The 18,407-nt window shown below is 37.8% G+C and overlaps 1 protein-coding gene across 2 annotated transcripts in view; it reads right to left on the minus strand.

Annotated features, from left to right (window-relative positions):
• Nucleotides 1-1,938: 1,938 nt before the first annotated feature.
• The window catches only part of TMEM182 (transmembrane protein 182), a 31,736-nt gene continuing 15,267 nt past the window's right edge, over nucleotides 1,939-18,407 (minus strand). For both annotated transcript variants that reach the window (XM_031056198.1, XM_005419992.2), the window contains exons 4-5: nucleotides 11,015-11,152; nucleotides 1,939-2,972 (exon numbers count right to left, since the gene is read on the minus strand). In XM_031056198.1, the coding sequence (XP_030912058.1) occupies nucleotides 2,749-2,972; nucleotides 11,015-11,152 (362 nt within the window). In that variant the 3' untranslated portion in view covers nucleotides 1,939-2,748. The remainder of the gene's footprint in view (nucleotides 2,973-11,014; nucleotides 11,153-18,407) is intronic.

The raw sequence follows: 18,407 nt of genomic DNA on the forward strand, positions 1-18,407 counted from the left end.
ACAGAATATTTTGATTAGCGTATTTAATCCTCTTTACAATATTTTATTCTGCTCTCATGAAAATCCCTGCATCCCTGCCAAGGATTTTCTAGACAAAAGCATATCTGGAAGAATGCCACAAAGCAAGTCTCCTTAGCTGGCCTGTTTTCCCCAAGTTCTTACAAACCCATTCCCCTGCACATAGTTCTTTAATGAAAGCAGAAAAACAAGAGTTGAACTGTGTTTTAGGCAATAATCATCCAGAAATGCCTCCCCTCCACCCTTAATACCATTCCTTGGTCTGCAGCAACTACTTCTTACATATCACGTGCTTACCTACATACGTTTTTTGGAGGGAGCAAACAAACCCCACCATTTCAGAAGGAACCTGACTTTCAGTTCTGCCACTAAGAGGGAATCCCATTAAAGCAAATTGATAGAGCTACGGACTGCTGCCAACGTATGAGTTTGAGTGAAAAATTTATGAGGACTCAAGGAATTTCTGCTGGTGTTGGAAAGGCTTCCAGACATTTCCAAGGGAATCCTCAGAAACACCTTGGACCTTGACGGCCATTACATCCACAGTCTGACCCAAAGGGTTGCCTCCAAGAGAGGATGTCTTACACACAAAAGTGTAACTAATTTAGCAGCATAATGGAGAGAGTTCTGAAGATGCACATGGGCTGAATTAAGGGCGCCACGGGAGCCTTTGGCTCAATCCTTGCAGAGTTTATTAGTTGCTGCTGCACACATGGTTGGGTTTGCTGGAAGAGGTCCAGCTCTGAGGCACCTCTCAATTCCTCCAGCTTCCAAAAGCTGCAAGAAAGTGGCTCAAGCATATTGCCCCCTTAAGCTCTTGTGGAGAAGGACTCTCCCCTGCAGAGAAGCAGACAGGGTTTGGGATTGGGTACCTAGTCAACAACCCTTGATTATTGAGTTTACCTTCACAATTACCAGTGAGTGTCCTAGACTATAAAGAGGGCAAAAACCAACAGAATGTATTATTTGAGAAACAGTATGTGATTGTGTAATTAAGGGCAGGAATATAATACCATATGCACAACAAGCAGGGTTAATTTCAGCATTTCCTAACTAACCAACAGCATTATGGTGTAACCCTAATGTTCTCCGGATGGCTATCATTTATGTGGGGTCCATATATATATATATATATATATATATATGCTTATGAATACTTGGTTAAAATTCACCCATCATACTCTCTGACACAGTAATTAAAAACACCATGTTATTTGCCAATAAAAATAATATTTTTGTGAATTGGTAATTATTCTAAACCTCATAGTCCCAGCTTCCCTACCTCCTACTCTTGTTGTCTTCCTGTTCTATAATGTATAACACTAATCTTGATGAGGGAAAAATAAATAAGTAGCAGGAAAGGCTGGAAAGCTTCCAATCACAAAACCTCCCAAAATGGAATAACATCCAATCTGGCTCACCACATCTTCTCTGTGGGCATTCCTTTCCTGCCTTTTAGCAATGCTTTCAGTATTCATAACAGCTGTGGAATTAAGCATTATGAACAAGAACAAACCGACATGCAGCCTTTACTTTTCCCCATCAGCCCCAAACGATTCTGCATTGAGTTACAAAGTGAAAACCAGCACACACTCAGATGGATTTAATTTCTATTTGGGCCCAATGCCAGACAAAGTTTCCCCATTGTTAAAACTCAACCCCATCTTTTCCATACCATGCATACAGTCTCATCTTTACCCCATCTTCCACACAGATGTGCATGCACACACACATACAGAACCAGCCACTCCTACAATGCAGTACCAAATCCATCTCCCTGGCTGTCTTAGCTAGGCTCATTGCTTTCCCTAGCAAGCCTAGTAGGCAAGTTGGATTTGGTCTATAATGCAGATTTTTAACATGTGGGAAAATGAAGGCTGCACAAGACACACATGTTCATGTCCTAAATATTGTCTTGATAATAAACCTTTTTTAATAAAAAATTAATTTTACACAACCATGAAAATATTTTTTAGAGGAGCCAGTTGTTCCACTGAAAAATAAAAGAGTTAAAACTTAATTAAAATATTAATGCTATAGTTCAAAATACAATTTTGGCATAACTTCAGATAGTGAAGGCATTTTGGCTTACAGGATCATGCAACACATGGATTTCAGAATACAGAAGTATACAGCTTTCAAATGCATACAGAAAAGAGACATGGGTAGTAGAACAGTTAAGCTTTTACACATTCATGGCAATTGTCTTCTCTCTTGTCCTCTTCCTATGGATGCTGCATGAACAACTGCACTCTATTTTTATAAAGTGCAGACATGTTTGCTGCCATTAAAGCTAAGGCAAGTAGTGGAAAACAGGAGAGGAGGTAGATTGAATTACTGTGTTTGAATGTTTGCCTTCTCCTCTACCTTATGCCATTCTCTATAAACAGAAGAACAGTATAAATGCTAAAAGATAAATGTATAAAATGTTGATTTGAGACAATTCATGTTCATGTTTTACTTGCAGAAAAATTTTGTCTTCTTCTGTTTATTAACCAACAAAAATCTTGCTAATAGTACAATGTGAAGAACCACGTGTACTTTCTAAAGAATTAAAAATAGTTGGGACTAAAGGTCGTTTCTTCCTGTAACAAGTAATAGAAGAATTTCCAGAAGTCTGCCTGCACATTTAAGATTGCCATAATGGTAATAATGTACAAAATTGTGTTCCAGTTTACACTTGTCACAAAGTTTCACAAGTATTGCTGTATTCCCTTCAGCAGCGTCTGACTAGTCTGAGTGTAAATAAATGTAACGCCCTACCAACAAGAACAGCATTCCCGCTAATAAAGCAAAAAATACTCCTATAGGAGCCAGCATAAACGACCAGCCATAACGTACATAAACAGCAAAGTCTGGGCAATCCATCTTCTTCATGTTTGTGTAGTTTTCCAGATCTGCCATGGCCTGGACCCAGATGACATACATCACGACTACCAGCGAAAACAAGACACCTGGAAAAGAAACACCAGGTTTTAACAACAGAGTGTGAGACAGATGCTGGGTGCATTTACTGTATTACCTAAAAATCCATCAATGCTTGAGGTCCTGTCTGCATGGCACTGTCAGCCACCACTGCATATTTTTTGCCTTTGGCTTCCTCTAACTAGCACTACCTCCATCTCGCTCCTGATTTGCACTGAAAGGCATGCTCCCATGACAAAGGTGATATCTGGTTCTGGTAGGCAGACTTTGATGACAAAATTCATGCAGGTATTTACTGTTTTGAATTCAGGGGTTAAGGTGGGGGAAGGAGGGGGAATGGAATGGAACAATCTGGGGAAAAAATGTACTTTTGCTTCCCAAACTCTGGCATTGTTTTTATCAGTTTTATGGATGAGATACAGAAAGGAGTGGGAAATCTCTCTATTATCTTCACCTCTCTGCATTTGCTTCTTTATTCTTTTGAAAAGGGCTGTGTTTGGAACACAAAATTTCAGAGTATTCTACTCAAATATTTTGCATAAAAATTCAAATGTATTTAATTCAAAATCATCCACCTTTAGAAAAGAAGCTCTTGGTAGAGGAAAAAAACACAACAATAATTAAATAATAACTATGAAGCAGGCTATTAGGAATAACCTCAAATTGGATACAACAGTTTCCTGAAATTAATCCACCACATAATTCACAGCCTTTTCCCAACCACTCCTCTGAAAGGCCTTTGAATTGTTTATACATGATAGTAATAGGAGCACATGTCCTTACAAACTTTGATAATCTCCTTGTTACTATACACCAGAAGGAGATATAAGAAGAAAGTGCTTTCCAGAGTATCAGTTGCATTCCTAATATTTCATTTCACTTTAGAGGAATGTGGACACTTGAGAAATGCAAGCCTGCAGAACAGATGCTCCAGAAGAAGATCTGCTGGAGGATTGAGGGCACAAGCCTAAATTTTTTGCATGCTTCAGCCTGTACCCATTTGCTCCCTGAGCTCCAACTGTCACAGCAAAGTTGCAGCAGCAGGACCATCTATTCCAGCAATCAATACTTGAGGGGCACCACCCCATCACATTTTTATCCCAGAATGTTTAAGTGCCTCATTAAAACACAACTCAGTGCACAGTCCTGGGAACACTCACTCCTAAACTTGAGGTTACAGGCTGTAAGCCAAAGGTATTTGTGGTCTCTTCTCCATCCTGCTAAATACTTGCAATGCAACCTTGAACAAATGTGATATTTGTGGTAAAACCCACAAGTGCACTTTGGAAACACCCATGGCCAGGGATTTGCTTCCATATTCACATGTCCTGGTAACCTTTGATGGTTACCTTTCCCCATCCCCAACCTGAGATGCTGCCTCACAACCTCCTTCCCCACCCTTTCTGCCCATTTACCAGGGAGCAGCTGTTGTCCTCACATCCTCACGTGATGCAGACAAAACCAGGCAGGTTAGATGGAGCAGCTTAACCTGGTGATCTTCCTGCTACTGCTTTATGGACAAAATATAATATCTTTACATACAGCCTGAACATCTGACAGGTGAGAGCTCATGGCTCAATCCTTATAAACATTATCTTTTGAAGACCAACAAAAAAAGGGCTGAGGCATAATCAAAACATTCCCAAAGGATCTGCAATTTCTAGGAGGCTGAAATAATAGTAGTAAAACTAAATAAAGAAGGAGGCAGACACATTTCATGTCTGTGAAATACACTTCCAGGATTACATTTTTGCTAAGGTTCAAATTCCTAACAAAGTTTGAAAAAACCCAACACTCAACTCTAAGAGGCATAAATTCAATTTTGAAAATATTTTACCTAAGTAAAACTCAATTTTGATGGAGTTTAGTACTGTGCTTGTATTAAACATAAAACCACTGAAACAATCAGAGAGAAGGATTGCCTTAGGGCCAGACAAGAAGAATATGAAATAAATTGAAAACTCTTCAAATATAATTCAAATTGAGCAGAAGATTCCTATAACAGAACATCTAATGATAACGGGTAATATGGGCAACACAGGAAAATTAGAACAAAACAGAGATAGTAACTTTTGATTTAAAAAGTAGAAAGATTCTGGGACAAATTCATAAATGGAGTTATTAGATATCTGGATTTTGTTCAAGGTTTCAAAATTTGAACAAAAATTATTACACTAAGATTTGGAAAGATACATTAATAATCTGGCAAAATCCACAAGGACATTGGAATTTACCTCTTCAACTGGCTGTGCCTATGCATTTTCAAACTAGTCCTCTATTTAATCTCTACATAGGGGAAAACTTAGTCCAAAACAATAGTCATTCCGAAAGTAGTGATGCATATTCTGTTACTATAGCAGCAGGTAAGTATAACCAGGCCTTGCACATCTGGAAAGCCCTCTGGCATCCTGGGTAGAGCAGAGTTATGTAGAGAAGTTAGTCAAAAACATCCGTCATTAAAACAAAACTGCATCAAAGGTGCTTTAATCTAGAAATGGGCACCCCTTGCTCTTCAGACACTCTGAAGCAACACCTAGGTGGTTAAACTAGAATCAACACCATGTAGGTGCAAAATAGCAAGCCAGGACTGCCAGTGGTAAAACAACTTCAGGGAATCTATCATCCATGGGGTGTGATTTCACAGCAAGCTGTTACACCTGTGAGTGGCAAATTGTCGGGTATGGAAATTTTCAGAAGAAATTTATGTCAAGCAGAGATAAATGTCCTTCCTTAAAAGGGAAGAAAAAGAAAGGAAGACTGTGTAAACCCTCTTAGTTAATTAAGGCACTAAAGGAGTATTTAAGGGTTCTATCACCTGCTAATGGAGACTAATTAATAGGTGTATTACTTAGCATGTTCAATAAATATCTTGAACAATAGGATCAGGCTAAGTAAAAACTGACCATGTCCTGTTGCCACCATCAGTATTTCATTTATTAGCACTCCTTTTGTCTAATTTTCACAGAGTTATTACTTCACGGGAGTTAAGCTCTTAGGCAGTTCACTGAATGTGTATTTATCCTGAGAAATCTGCTCCTGCACTCTTGCACTGACAATCTATTGTGAATGTTGTGAACTCTCAAAGGCAAGCTCCAAGACAAAATTACTGAGATTGAAAAAAAAAAATCCACAATTTCTTGAACCAAGTATTTTTAAGAACAGTGTGTCCTGTGATATGTTTCTATGTTTTTGGCATTTAGACCTTTTTCATAGAGTGCAGGCATCCTTTTGCCTTTGCCTTTTAGTGAATAAAAAATAGAACAGCAGTTGCATGAAAGAGTAATGATGAGGGAAATTATTCCTAGAACATGAAATATGTCTGAGAGAGATTAAGACAAATAAATACTTCCCTCCTACTCCTTTTTCTTTCTTTTTTTCAATTTTCCTTTTTTTTTATAAACACACATGTTTGAAACACAGCACTGTGCAGTGTGATAAGACATGGACTTCTCTGAGGTCACTCTTTTCTGTCTTTCACATTCATTCTTTTGAATTTCTTTCAAACAAATACTTGTGCATATTGTAGAGGAGAAAGAATACAGAACCTTTAGAAATGTCTGTGAATTCAAGAAGCAGTTTGCTGGCCTTTAGTACTGATTCTTCCCACGTAGAAATGCCTTTCACTTGTCAATGGTGAATGGCTGTTTATGGCATGAATCTTTTACTATGCAGACACGAAGACAACAGGTGCTGGAAAGAATGATGTGAGCTTTTTACTTATGCCTGGAAGTTTAGAACTCTTTATCTCACTTGAGGAAAACTTCTGTGTGTGTGTGTGTATTTCTTTTATTAAATGCATTTTTCTGTTCTTGTCCTTATTTCAGATTCTACCACCTACCTTGGCCTATTGTGACCTTTATTTAAAAATAGTGGTTGGCATTCTCTGCTGAAGTACTTGCAGAGGATCCCATGCAAAAGTTATGAAAGTAGGTACATGTCTCTGAAAACAGATTTTTGTCCTCATCTAGGACCTCAAACTAAAGTACCATCTTGTTTCACTCTTTGGCAGGAAGCAGCAGTCATACTTCTAATCTTGCTTCTTCACCAGGGTGTGATTCTGTAATGCTCAGTGCACATCCTGGTATATTGCTTATTGGCATCAGTATAAGAGGACAGTTTTCACCACCACCAGGCAGAAAGAGGCACAAGCTAATTATGGACTTTATTGAAGGCTGCTCTAAGAGATCATTTTATGGCAGATTTCCCTTCTTTTCCTATGACCTTTGAAGCAACTATAAGGCTTCTTATAGTTTTCAGTATCATAGCTGCTCTTGGACCATCCTCTGATGTTATAGACATGGAGATGAGGCTGCAAAGGCAGGACTCAAGTCACTAACTGTGGTATCATTGAACTGATACTCACTTTTCCCCACAGGTCTTGCAGGTGTAGTTTTACCTGTGGACTCAGGTGGTTAATACAGTTACAAAGTTTTGCTACTCCCATTTAAGGAAAAATGGGTCAGGAAAATGATAGATGGTGTTAATTGTAGTTATGATGGCCACGGAATGGCAAAAGTTAATATCATAGGAGGAATATGGAAGGTAAGACCCAGAACCTAGGAGAACACACTGCAATCTGTGCAGAGAACTGGTAGGTAAGATCCCAAGAGAGGCTGCCTTGAAGGGCAAAGGCAGCCTTAAAGGTCAAAGGGCCCAGAAGAATCTGGTGTTGCTCATAGACAATTTCCTTAAATTCCTTAAAACACCTAAACATACAAGAATGGTCCCTTTATGTGTACAACAATTCAAGCAGGTCTTGCGACAATGAAAATTAACCTCATACAGAGCTGCATTAGCAAGAACACCATCATTAGACTTGAAAATATTATCACCCTTTATTCAACACTTGTGATATCATATGTGGTAAGCTATGTCCAGTTTGGGGTCCCCATGTGAAACAGAGATACTGAAAAACTGAGGTGATGACCACCACAATGGCTAGGAGAATGGAGAACAAGTAGAGGCTGAATGAGCTAGGGAGTTTTAGTCTAGAGAATAATCCAGTCTTCATTTTTCTAAATGGAGTTATAGAAAAGATGGGGATAGATTTTCAGAGACCTACAGACTTGACAGGATGAGATGTAATAGCCACAAACTGCATCAAGGGCAATACCAGGTGAAAACAAAGAAAGAAGAAAACATTTCTCACAATGAAGTTGGTCAAACTGGAACAAGCACCCAAAGATGCTGTGGAACATTAGTTATTGGAGATTTAAAAAACTTGATTAGATAAGGCTCTGAGCTGCCTGATCTAACTTTGAAGACAACCCTGCTCTAAATGGGATGTCAGACTTGATTGCCACAAGAGGTCCTTTTCAACATAAATTTATTTGTGTCACTCGGGATCTCTGTTTAGGATTCTTGAATGGGTCCCTCCAAAAGGCAAATCTATCTGCCTTAGCACAGAGAAGGTGAGGTGTCCATCTGAGTGTTTCTTACTGTTGGCAACAGAAATTTAAGCAGTTGGTTCATACAAAACAGCTTTCAGATGGCTGAACAGTTGGCAAGAATCTCATTCCCAATAGTATCTTCAGCTACTTTTTGAACCCTTAGAAGTCACAACAGATCATGCTACAAGCTGCAGTCTTCAGTTGAGGGAGAGCGTTTATCTGCTGCTGATTTATAAGGTAAGGTTGCAGAAGGATAAAGATACATCCAATAACAGGTATCAAAATTATTTCATCTAACTTATTTTTAAGACAAGTAGGAAAATGACATTTTCTTCTTCTTAAAAAGAAGAACTTCTTCCTAACTTCCAAAGAACAATCATCTTGTCTAACTTCCTTCTCAGAAGACTATTCTCTACAGTATAACACATAGTTGAATTTTGTGGTAAGACATCATCCAGGCTCTTTCAAAACAATGTGCATAATTCCTTTTTTTTTTCTTCAAAACAACCTGCTGGTTTCTGTCTTAGAAGAACTCTTAACTTCACCAAATCTAAGTCACATTAATCTAAGTCACATTATATCTTTTCATTTTCCCATTAGGTCTGTGTTTAAGTAGATGCGCAACCTGGCTGCATCCTGATCACATGTTTGAGAAGTGATAAATATGCCCCACTTTTCATCACTCTCCCCTTCCACGCCCTGCTTTGATTTGGCAGGCAGTTAATGAACTCCCTAATCCTGAAGGAGATAGTCACAGGAAGGGATCAGGGCAGCAGGGAGACAGTAGAGCATATCACCCTCTTCTGCATCAGATTCTATCTTATCTTGCTCTGTCTTGAGCAAGCTGAATGGGTCCTATTTTCTCCTGCCAGCTCCACTTTTTTGACAAATTATAGCAGGATTTTGCTACAGACCTTTGCTTTTCAACAGCAGTAATGGTAATAGTAAAAATAACAGCTTTTTTCTAAAGCCCTGATTGAGAACAGTCCTGAAGTTGAAACATGCTACATACAGAGAGAGTAAAAAAATCAGGATTTCCCTTGAAGAACATTTGCTCTATAGGGACAAAGGGTAAAAGGGGCACAGACACAGACCCAAGGTCACACACTGGGATAATAAAGCTCACTTAACTTCACATACCTAAAGAAATAGTCTCTCTAGATTCTCTGAGTAAAGGAAAGAGAGGTGTAGGGTTCCTCCATAGCACATTCATCTGATCCAATTAGGCCCCTCTTTCAGTGTGAAATGAATCCCCAGCTGGGGGAACTTCTTACATGCCTACTGTTTTTACTGCCATTGAATGTTATTGCCTCTTGCAGGCCTCCTAGGGAAGCCAAGGGAGGCCAGCACAGGCTTGGGGATCTAACTTTCCCCTACCTAAATGAGGGCAGATGAACTGACCCAGAGTGGAGAACACAAGCGTCGCTTTGCACCTCTGCCAGTCAGTTCCACATCTTTCAAGTGCCCTTTTCTTCTCAAACAGCTTCTGCTACTTTCTAGTGATAGCTGAGGTTTTTCATGCATTACAAATGCAGAAAAAGAGCAAGACTCACATGGGCTCTTGCCCTGCAAATTAGTAACAAAAATCATTGAAATATCTTAGAATCTCCATCAGCCTATGAATATTTTTTTATGTCTTTTAAAATGTGGAGGAGTAATTCTCAAGAGATAAAATGTAAGTATGCAGGATTTTCTTCAACTAAAATATTATAAAATACTTCCCACACTTCACTGAGAGTCCTTTGGAAGGGAATAATGATCACTAGCTGCATATGAAGAGCTTAGAGGTGCAGTGGATAAGCAAGGTCAGGGGGTCAGTATGAGAAGCAAAAAGAGGGCCCAGGCCTTGTGGTCCTGACACAGGTGGCTCTGCCCTGTAACACAATATGTTCTCAGAGGGCTGCCTCTCATCAGGCTTTAAACCAAGGAGAACAGAGATGGAGCACATAATATCTTTTACATCCTATATAACTATATCTTACACAGCAGTGTGACACCTCCACAGACTTTTCAAGGTTAAGCAAACAGTGTGCCAGTGAGCTGTCCATATCAGCTGAATCCTGGGAGGGTGCATCCTCCACTGTACGTGTGGGTTATGAGGAAGAAGGGAATTCAGTTATTTGTTATCTTTCATTCGCAGAGGTTTAGAGCTCCTACTTACTCATACATGACAACTACTTTGTTTAGTCCTATCACATCCAAAGCATTTTCCTGTATTGGTCATGTATATGTGTTCTGTCTCCCAACTTCTTCAGAGTCCACTGTAATCATCTTTTGCATCACTGATAAAAAGGACGAAACCCTCTCCTTAGCTAAAGCCCTTGAGAATCCTATAAGGCGACATCCTTAAATATGCATTCTTTTCCCTGTTAAAAAAAGTAGATTGAAATTGCAGTGTAATTCCATTACTTGTCCTGGATGTGGGGTTTTTTAACCTTAACCCAAAGCTTAATATAAGGGTTTTTTTAACCCTAACCCAAAAATAGCTTTTATAATATCTTCATAACTAAATAACTGTGCAAAGAATCTGTGTCCAAGGCAAGCATCCACAAGCCAAAGGATTAGAAGCATATTCTTTCTCTTTCTTTCAACCATGATTGATACAATTTTTGGTTAGGGAAAATGGAAGATATAACTCATCCTTTCTACTCTATAATTGACTGAGCAAACAGTATACCCACCAGCAATGATGAAAAAGCCTCCTCCTGCTTTGTATAAAATGTGACTGGCAAAAGGAGCTGCACAGATGATGAGGAAACTAGCCGCCACAACAGTGAGTACTCCCAGGAGCATAAGAACTGTCCAGAAACCTCGATAAACTAGAGAAAAGGAAGAAAGAAGAAAAAGAATACAATGCTTTTTAGAACTTATCCAAGTTGGTTAACAAATATTTTCCTTTCCCCTTCTCTTATCACTTGCCTTATTAACAAATGAAACACTAATTCTATTTTGCATATACATTATATATCATGTGGATCAACATATGTTTGATTACCATTCCTTACCTGATGATCATGGAAAACAGCATGTAAGTTATTGTGAATGAAATCCATCTGCTGAATATTTTGCAATACCTTGTAAGATAGCAACCTGACCAAGCTGACACTATTTAGAAAATGGTACAGCAAAGCTATAGCAGTGATTCCTTGGTATAAATGATTGGACTGACAGGATACAATTATTTTACCAAAATTGTGCAGAAGAAGCAGAGAGCTGCAACATCTTGACAATCCTAGTGCCCAGACTGTATCACCAATAACAATCTGTAAGTTCTTTACAATTTATGGCTGGATAATGCTCCTTATATATAGCCATATTCAGCAAAAAAAAAACTTAAGCTAGGAACAGGGAGAAATTAAAAAAATGTAAACTGTATTTATGAAAAACAGCTAAGTGTCTTAAACCAGACTATTTCTGCTCTAAAGCTCTTTGTATTTTATTAAATTTAAAATGCAATGTTTCAGAAGCCCGTTAGGCAGTGCCAAGCAGTGCTGAATTAATGGATGCAGCTGGTGATAAATGAGCTGAGAGTTTTGTGACATACTCTGGCCAAAAGAGTCTTTCTAACAATTAGTTTTTAGCTGGTTAATTGCACATCCATTTAACAAAGTCATCATTTTACAAATGCTACAAGAGTGACATAAATTTCTCCCATGAATTTAAAAATTGGTACATTAACACAACCCATTAGTAAAATTATGAGTTGTAAAGATCTCCATCGTCAGATCTGAAAATCTTGAAGCACTGACAATTCAGTCAGTGAAAAACATTTCCACCCAACTGAGGGAAAGCATATAAGCCAGCTGGCAAGTCAGGAAAAGTGTATCACAAAAGAAACTGCCACTTATCATCTGACAGCACCTACTTACTGTTATGGAAAAACACAACCAAGCAACTATTATACTGGTTCATATCCTGGAAGATTCAAATTCATACAGCTTGTTAGAGACAGCTATTCAGTAATAATTCAGGTTTGCTCTCATCTGAAATCTGAAGGCTCACTAGGCATTAGCAGCTTGTGTTTCCCACTAATGTATTCCAAAAGTCTACGGTTTTTAACTTGACCAGCTTAACACAAGTTAAAGAATACATCATCAGCCTTGTAAATGTATTAGCTAGATCATGCTCGCCACATTACATTAGCCACACTTTTTAAATAACACTCTTTTTAATCCAAGCAAACAGTCAGAGACATAATTTTCCACCACACTGATCAGCAGATTTGGGCATAAAAAGGATGAATATCTCTGAAAATACCTGGCAGAAGGGTTAAAATTGTGGTTTGGTCCATATCCAAGTCTCCACTCCACATAAACAAAAAATTATTGGAGTAGTAGGTAAGAAATAAGGCTGTGGCTCAGCAAAGCTGTTAAATGTGTGTGTTGCTTTAAGTACTATACCTCTTATGGGATTTAGGCACCTGTTTAAAGTTAAACATATAGTTAAATGATTCACCTAACGCAAATGGACAGCAAATGGAGACCTAGAAAGGTAAATCTCTCAAGTCCTTCAGTCTTGGGTTTCTGAAGCAATTTCATATTATTTTACTCATGGGGCTACTTTGATAAGCTTCATTGCAGTCTCCAAGTCCATGGGACATTACTTCCTCGTTTAAAGCCTAATACCACTAAATCAATCTATAACCACCCAACTCTTTTACATGGGTGGCCCAAGGTACTTCAAAGTCATACTACATAATAGGACACATTGGCCAAAATGAAGCTTGAAAAAGCTTTCTTGTATATTATTATGTCATGGAGCAGTGTTTCTATTTTCTCAGTGGAGGAGGACACGAGATTCTACAGCATTACAAAACCAACATCCATTTTCATTATCCACTTTTCATAGAGGAAGCTTCGAAGTCTGTTTTTAGTGAGATTTCATGAGAAAAGCTTGATTTGATGCTCAAATATTCTTAGAAGCAGAGCACAAAAGAAGTACAAATGTAACTGATGAAAATTTTTTCAACCTTTCTGTAACTGTACAAGAGAAAAGCTGTTTCTCTGCTCCAACACTTAACTATTTTATGCATTGTGTGGGAAATACTGATTTCACCTAGCTATCCCCTGACAGAAGTTTCCATTCTATTTCTCCAAAACAGTTATTTACTCTAAAGAATCACAGATAAAGTCTGATTATCCTAATACTTGTTTATTAAGCTAATTCAGTCATTAAACATAAATTAAAAAATGGAGTGTAGTTGACAGGTACGAAGTCTGCTCACAAATCTGTGACTTTTCAAGTAAAATATTACTCCCTCTAATCTGCAAGGCAGAAAGTAATTTGGTTCATTTGTGGCACAGGTCTGAGGAAACACCCTACGAGCACTTAGACTTTTACATTTGCAAGGGAATTAAAAAGCCATCATTTTCCTGCAAAGATGGCTTCACTTATTGTATGATCTGATCATTTTTGCTTAGATCACATTTCCCATAATCTCTGCCTAGATGGGCAAGATCAATTTCTAAAGGGCTAGTCATTCAAAATAACAGCTCAGGCCTACTGCTGTCATTTAACTTAGCTGTCATCTATAGATGAACACAAAAGAGCTGGTTGAAATTAAATCTTCCTAAGAATTAAATTACTCTTCAAGTCAAAGCCTTTGCCGCTCTGAGGTCGAGACACACAATGATAGATAAAATGCAACAGAGGATGTGCTTTGAATTACTCTTCTTTACATCCCATGAAAAGGGCTGACACTGTGATCCAAACCGTCTGTTTCAAGCAATAATGGTTTGGTGAACCCACACAAAGTGTATCCATACAGAAGTGTTAGCAGAAGTTTGCACAATTTCAATTCTCACTGAGGTATTTCATAGGATAGCCCATGTTCTGGTCCAGATGACAAGGAGTACCCTTGCCTCTTACAGATACTTCACAGATATGTTAGAGTTACCACCTCAAACACATGCATTATTCTATTTCCTACAACAGAAGAAATAAAGTACACGCACTACTGCAGAGTGCAAAGTAAACATATCTGCAGTGTTTAAAATCTTAGATACCATTTCTCTGTGTTACAAGAGTGCTAAACAGAAGGTTTTGTAACTCATCTTGGTAAGCCAGCCCTTTGTTGAGTACAACATTTGCCTAGGAAATGACAGGCAGGCCTAAAAATAAAAAAGACTTAGTGGAAAACAGGAGCACACACAACCGCACCATTGGGCCTGTATAGGAACATTATATTCCTCCAAAATTGCATGACCTATAGTTTTCCCTGGCTACTTGTTTTTCTCACTAAAGATCCTAATTTAGGTCCCTCCAGAGACTTTCACATTATTTGAAAACTAGAAGTATCTGGGTTTGTGCAGTCCCAAATTTTGGAGAAAGGGAGGAAATTACCACAAGCCTTCTTTTCTAGTATAGTAGATCCCAGCATTGATTACAAACTGAAGTTACAGATTCATATTTTAAGACATTACTGATACATGATATGAAAGAGAAGCAATAATTAATTTGAAAAGTTACAGAGCTGTGTCACCTACACTCACACTTGTGAAGCAGTCATGGACACCTCTGGAGCTCCATAATAGTTACTCAGGAACAGCCCAGCTAATGTCACAAAGCAACACCCTTCTACTATTGGAGATGTTAACATCAGCATCATGAAAGCATATCAAGTATTTCTCTGCCCTTGCTGACTCAAAGTGTTTTCAAAACACAGCCATCAGTCCATATAAGTACTGTGGTTTACCATAAAAACCCAAACTACTTAATCTTAAATTTAATATCAATATGAAATATTAATCATAAGGATGAAAAGCCTTTTGAAACGTGTTAGTACAATGCCACATAAAAATTTCCAGGGGTAGGCAAAAGGTCTTAGAAAAGTTTCCTGGAACTATCATGGACAAGCTCACATCCAAAAGGGAGCATTTCCTGTGATTTGACAGTGGATTGTATTCTAGAATGTGCAGCTTTTCACCTCTCTATTTAATGTAAGAGATATTGAAATGCTTTTGACAAGAGTTTTGCCACACACAGTGCCAATACAGTGAAAGGCAAAGTGCCTGAACTGCTGTCAACCAAGAGTATCTTCTCTGTAGATAAACAGCTGTAAATGAAATCACCTATCTCAGCAGCAGCACAGGAGACACACCTGGCAACACAGTAAACCTTGCAAGACTTTTCTCAGCTTCATTCAGCAGCCTTTACTATCCCTTGGTAATAATATTTTTTTCAAAAATAGCTTTAACACTAACAGCTTCATTCAGCACCCTTTACTATCCCTTGGTAATAATTTTTTTTTCAAAAATAGCTTTAACACTAATACAAATACAATATTCACAAATACAAATATTCACAAAATGGATATACTGCTTTTTAAAAATGCTGCTTACTTTATAGCTGGTTGGGGAGCTACAGAGATCACACTTATAAATGTACTGTATTACAATCTCTCATGGGCAATTATATGACTATTACATAAGAGCATTTTTCCCCTAGAAATAGACTACTGCTAACATTTCACTGGTACAACTTCTATTTTCAGATTTCATGGCTGATGTTTTCCAGATTACTTTAGGTTAATTTCAACCCATTAACAAACCTGCCAATAAATTTGATCTCACCATTTTAGGTTAAACAGTTGCTAAATCAGATTTTTGCTTCAGTTCTATAAACACTGCGTATTATCCATTAGGCATTACTTAAAATGCTGGCAATGTGCCCAGTACTGGACAAAATAAGATACTAATAGTCAGGAAACAAATACTGGCAGTTACAAATCAGAGTATTAAACTAATATGCCAGTGCTGCCCCACTAAAATGCTTCCACTTCAGCTTCAAAAGGTGTTGGGGTGATTTATAACAGTTAGGGCACTAATGTGTATTTCCAAATTAAGTTGAAAAAAATCCCCTTAAAAATAAAAATAATGAATTAGTGACTAAGAGTTAGATTTTTCACTTCTTTTTCTCACAAATAATCCCACTATGGCCAATGGGACTATTTCCATGAGTAAGAACTTTGCACATTTTCCAAAAATAGGCCTGGTATTGTCCTATAGCAAAAGAACTTTAGGAAAGTGTGATAGCCCTTGAACATCAGTGTTAAGTAACATAATGACATGATATTATGCATGAATCTAGCAAGCAGTGAATTAATATTAAAAATACTATACTATTATGTTTTCAGAATAGCCTGATGGGGCAACTAATCTGTTTATGATTATGCAATAACATGTCTATTTTAAAATATATAGGTTGCTGCTGTGGTATTTCTATTGCATGGTCTAATTTAAATTTTTATTCCTAGGTTGTAGTTTACTGCACTTATATATGTGAATCATCATAAAAATGAATCTGCTAGCAATACAATGAGGTGCTAAGTCGACTTGAGAGCTGCACACTATAAAAGCTGTCACTCTAAACCTCTGTACCATCACAGAAAGTCACTCGAGTCAGGCTTCCCCTGAGTTCATTTAGAACCTGTTTCAGGTTAAGATAAATGACATGGCCTACAGACTTCTTAAAATACATTAAGCATAAATGATGGATCACACAGCTTTTGATGATACCTTATACTACAGCTAGGGGAAATCCTCCCTACTCTGTTAAGATTATTTAACAAAACCAATGAACGCACAGAAACATTATAACCATGATTAAAAGATATAGCAAACTGCAATTTCAAAGCAGTGCTATCTAACCCTGTGAAGCTGGTCATGCATCTAACAGGAATGATTAAAAGATATCTGATACATTAAAACATGCATTCAAACCTCCAATATAAGCACCCCATAAGCTTTTCTGTCTTTACATTTCCATCTAAGGCTGTAGCCTTTGACACCACGAGCTCATAGTCTAGGTTTGTACATCAGAATGAACGCAGCCTTTGGTCCAAAGCTTTGGAAAGCAGACTGAAACGCTAGAGTTCCCATCTTCAGTGCTTTAAGATTTTTGGGAACTATAACACAAACACAAACCCAACATAAAAAAAAAGATGTAAATAAACTAAGAGAGGATAGGTGATCCTGTTTTGAATTCTGTCCCAGAAAAGTTCTGAGCCACATTCCTACTAAAGCCAAAGGAGTTATGTCAACAGGAAACTTGGTCCAGACACTGCACTCAAAAAGCATCAGAGATTTCATGTTCCTCAGGCAACTTATCTTTGTCTCAGCTCTTCTAGATGGATGGTGACACAGCATTCCAACAAACCACACTTGTGTCTCCACACAAGTGACTGCACAAGGGGCTAAAGTTAAATTCGTCTAACATCCAAAAGTCTCTGAAGCCAAATAGTCTGTAAAAAAGTCACATACTTCTACTTGTTCAGCAACTAATAGTGCTCTAAACAGAAAGTTAGAGATTTATAGAAAATGTGTTGTATACATGTTTGATTTTTCTAATGAAGTTTAAAGCTCTTTATTCAGCTGTTTCTTTTTCTATGAAAGAGCAAATGAAGATGACAGAAAAATTCTCATTATCTTGTTATATTTTGTTAAAATAGATCTTATTTACTCACTAAAAATACAATTATAAACCTGAGGAGAAAATTTGAGCTTTTTATCATCCCCAAAAGAGAATATGTCGAGAAAGCTATGAGCCATGAAAATGGTAATATTTTATCATGAAACAGTAGCAGAACCAAAAAAGAGGACAATAATCTCAAATTTTTGGTAGTGCCCTTTTATTCTATGTTTTGCTAATGCAAAGTATTAGATGCAGACAACTTGATATACAAATCATAAATGAAATTTTGTTCTTCAGGGAACAAAACTGGAGACTTTTGCCACTGGCTTTATAGAGAACCACTTCCTGCACTGGGAGTCAGGAAGAAGAGGATAATCTTCTAGCATTTCTTAATTTAGCAACTCCAGATGAAACAAGATTTTTAAAGCCTGTTTGCCAAATATCCTGGGCATGATTGTCAAACTAGACTAAAGGAGAAACAAGTTTCGAACTAACAGAAGAGATGATGACATAACCTTCTTCATAAAAAGTTGTGAAAGACTCTTGAGCAATCATAACTGTTCTAATAAATAACTCAGCTTGGATGCTGAAAATGAAATGTAGGCATAAAAAACCCCAAACCATCTTCAGTTTTAATGAGCTCGAAAGCAATCCAACTGTATC

This window comes from Geospiza fortis, unplaced genomic scaffold (genome assembly GCF_000277835.1).
Source record: "Geospiza fortis unplaced genomic scaffold, GeoFor_1.0 scaffold192, whole genome shotgun sequence".
Classification (NCBI taxonomy): domain Eukaryota; kingdom Metazoa; phylum Chordata; class Aves; order Passeriformes; family Thraupidae; genus Geospiza; species Geospiza fortis.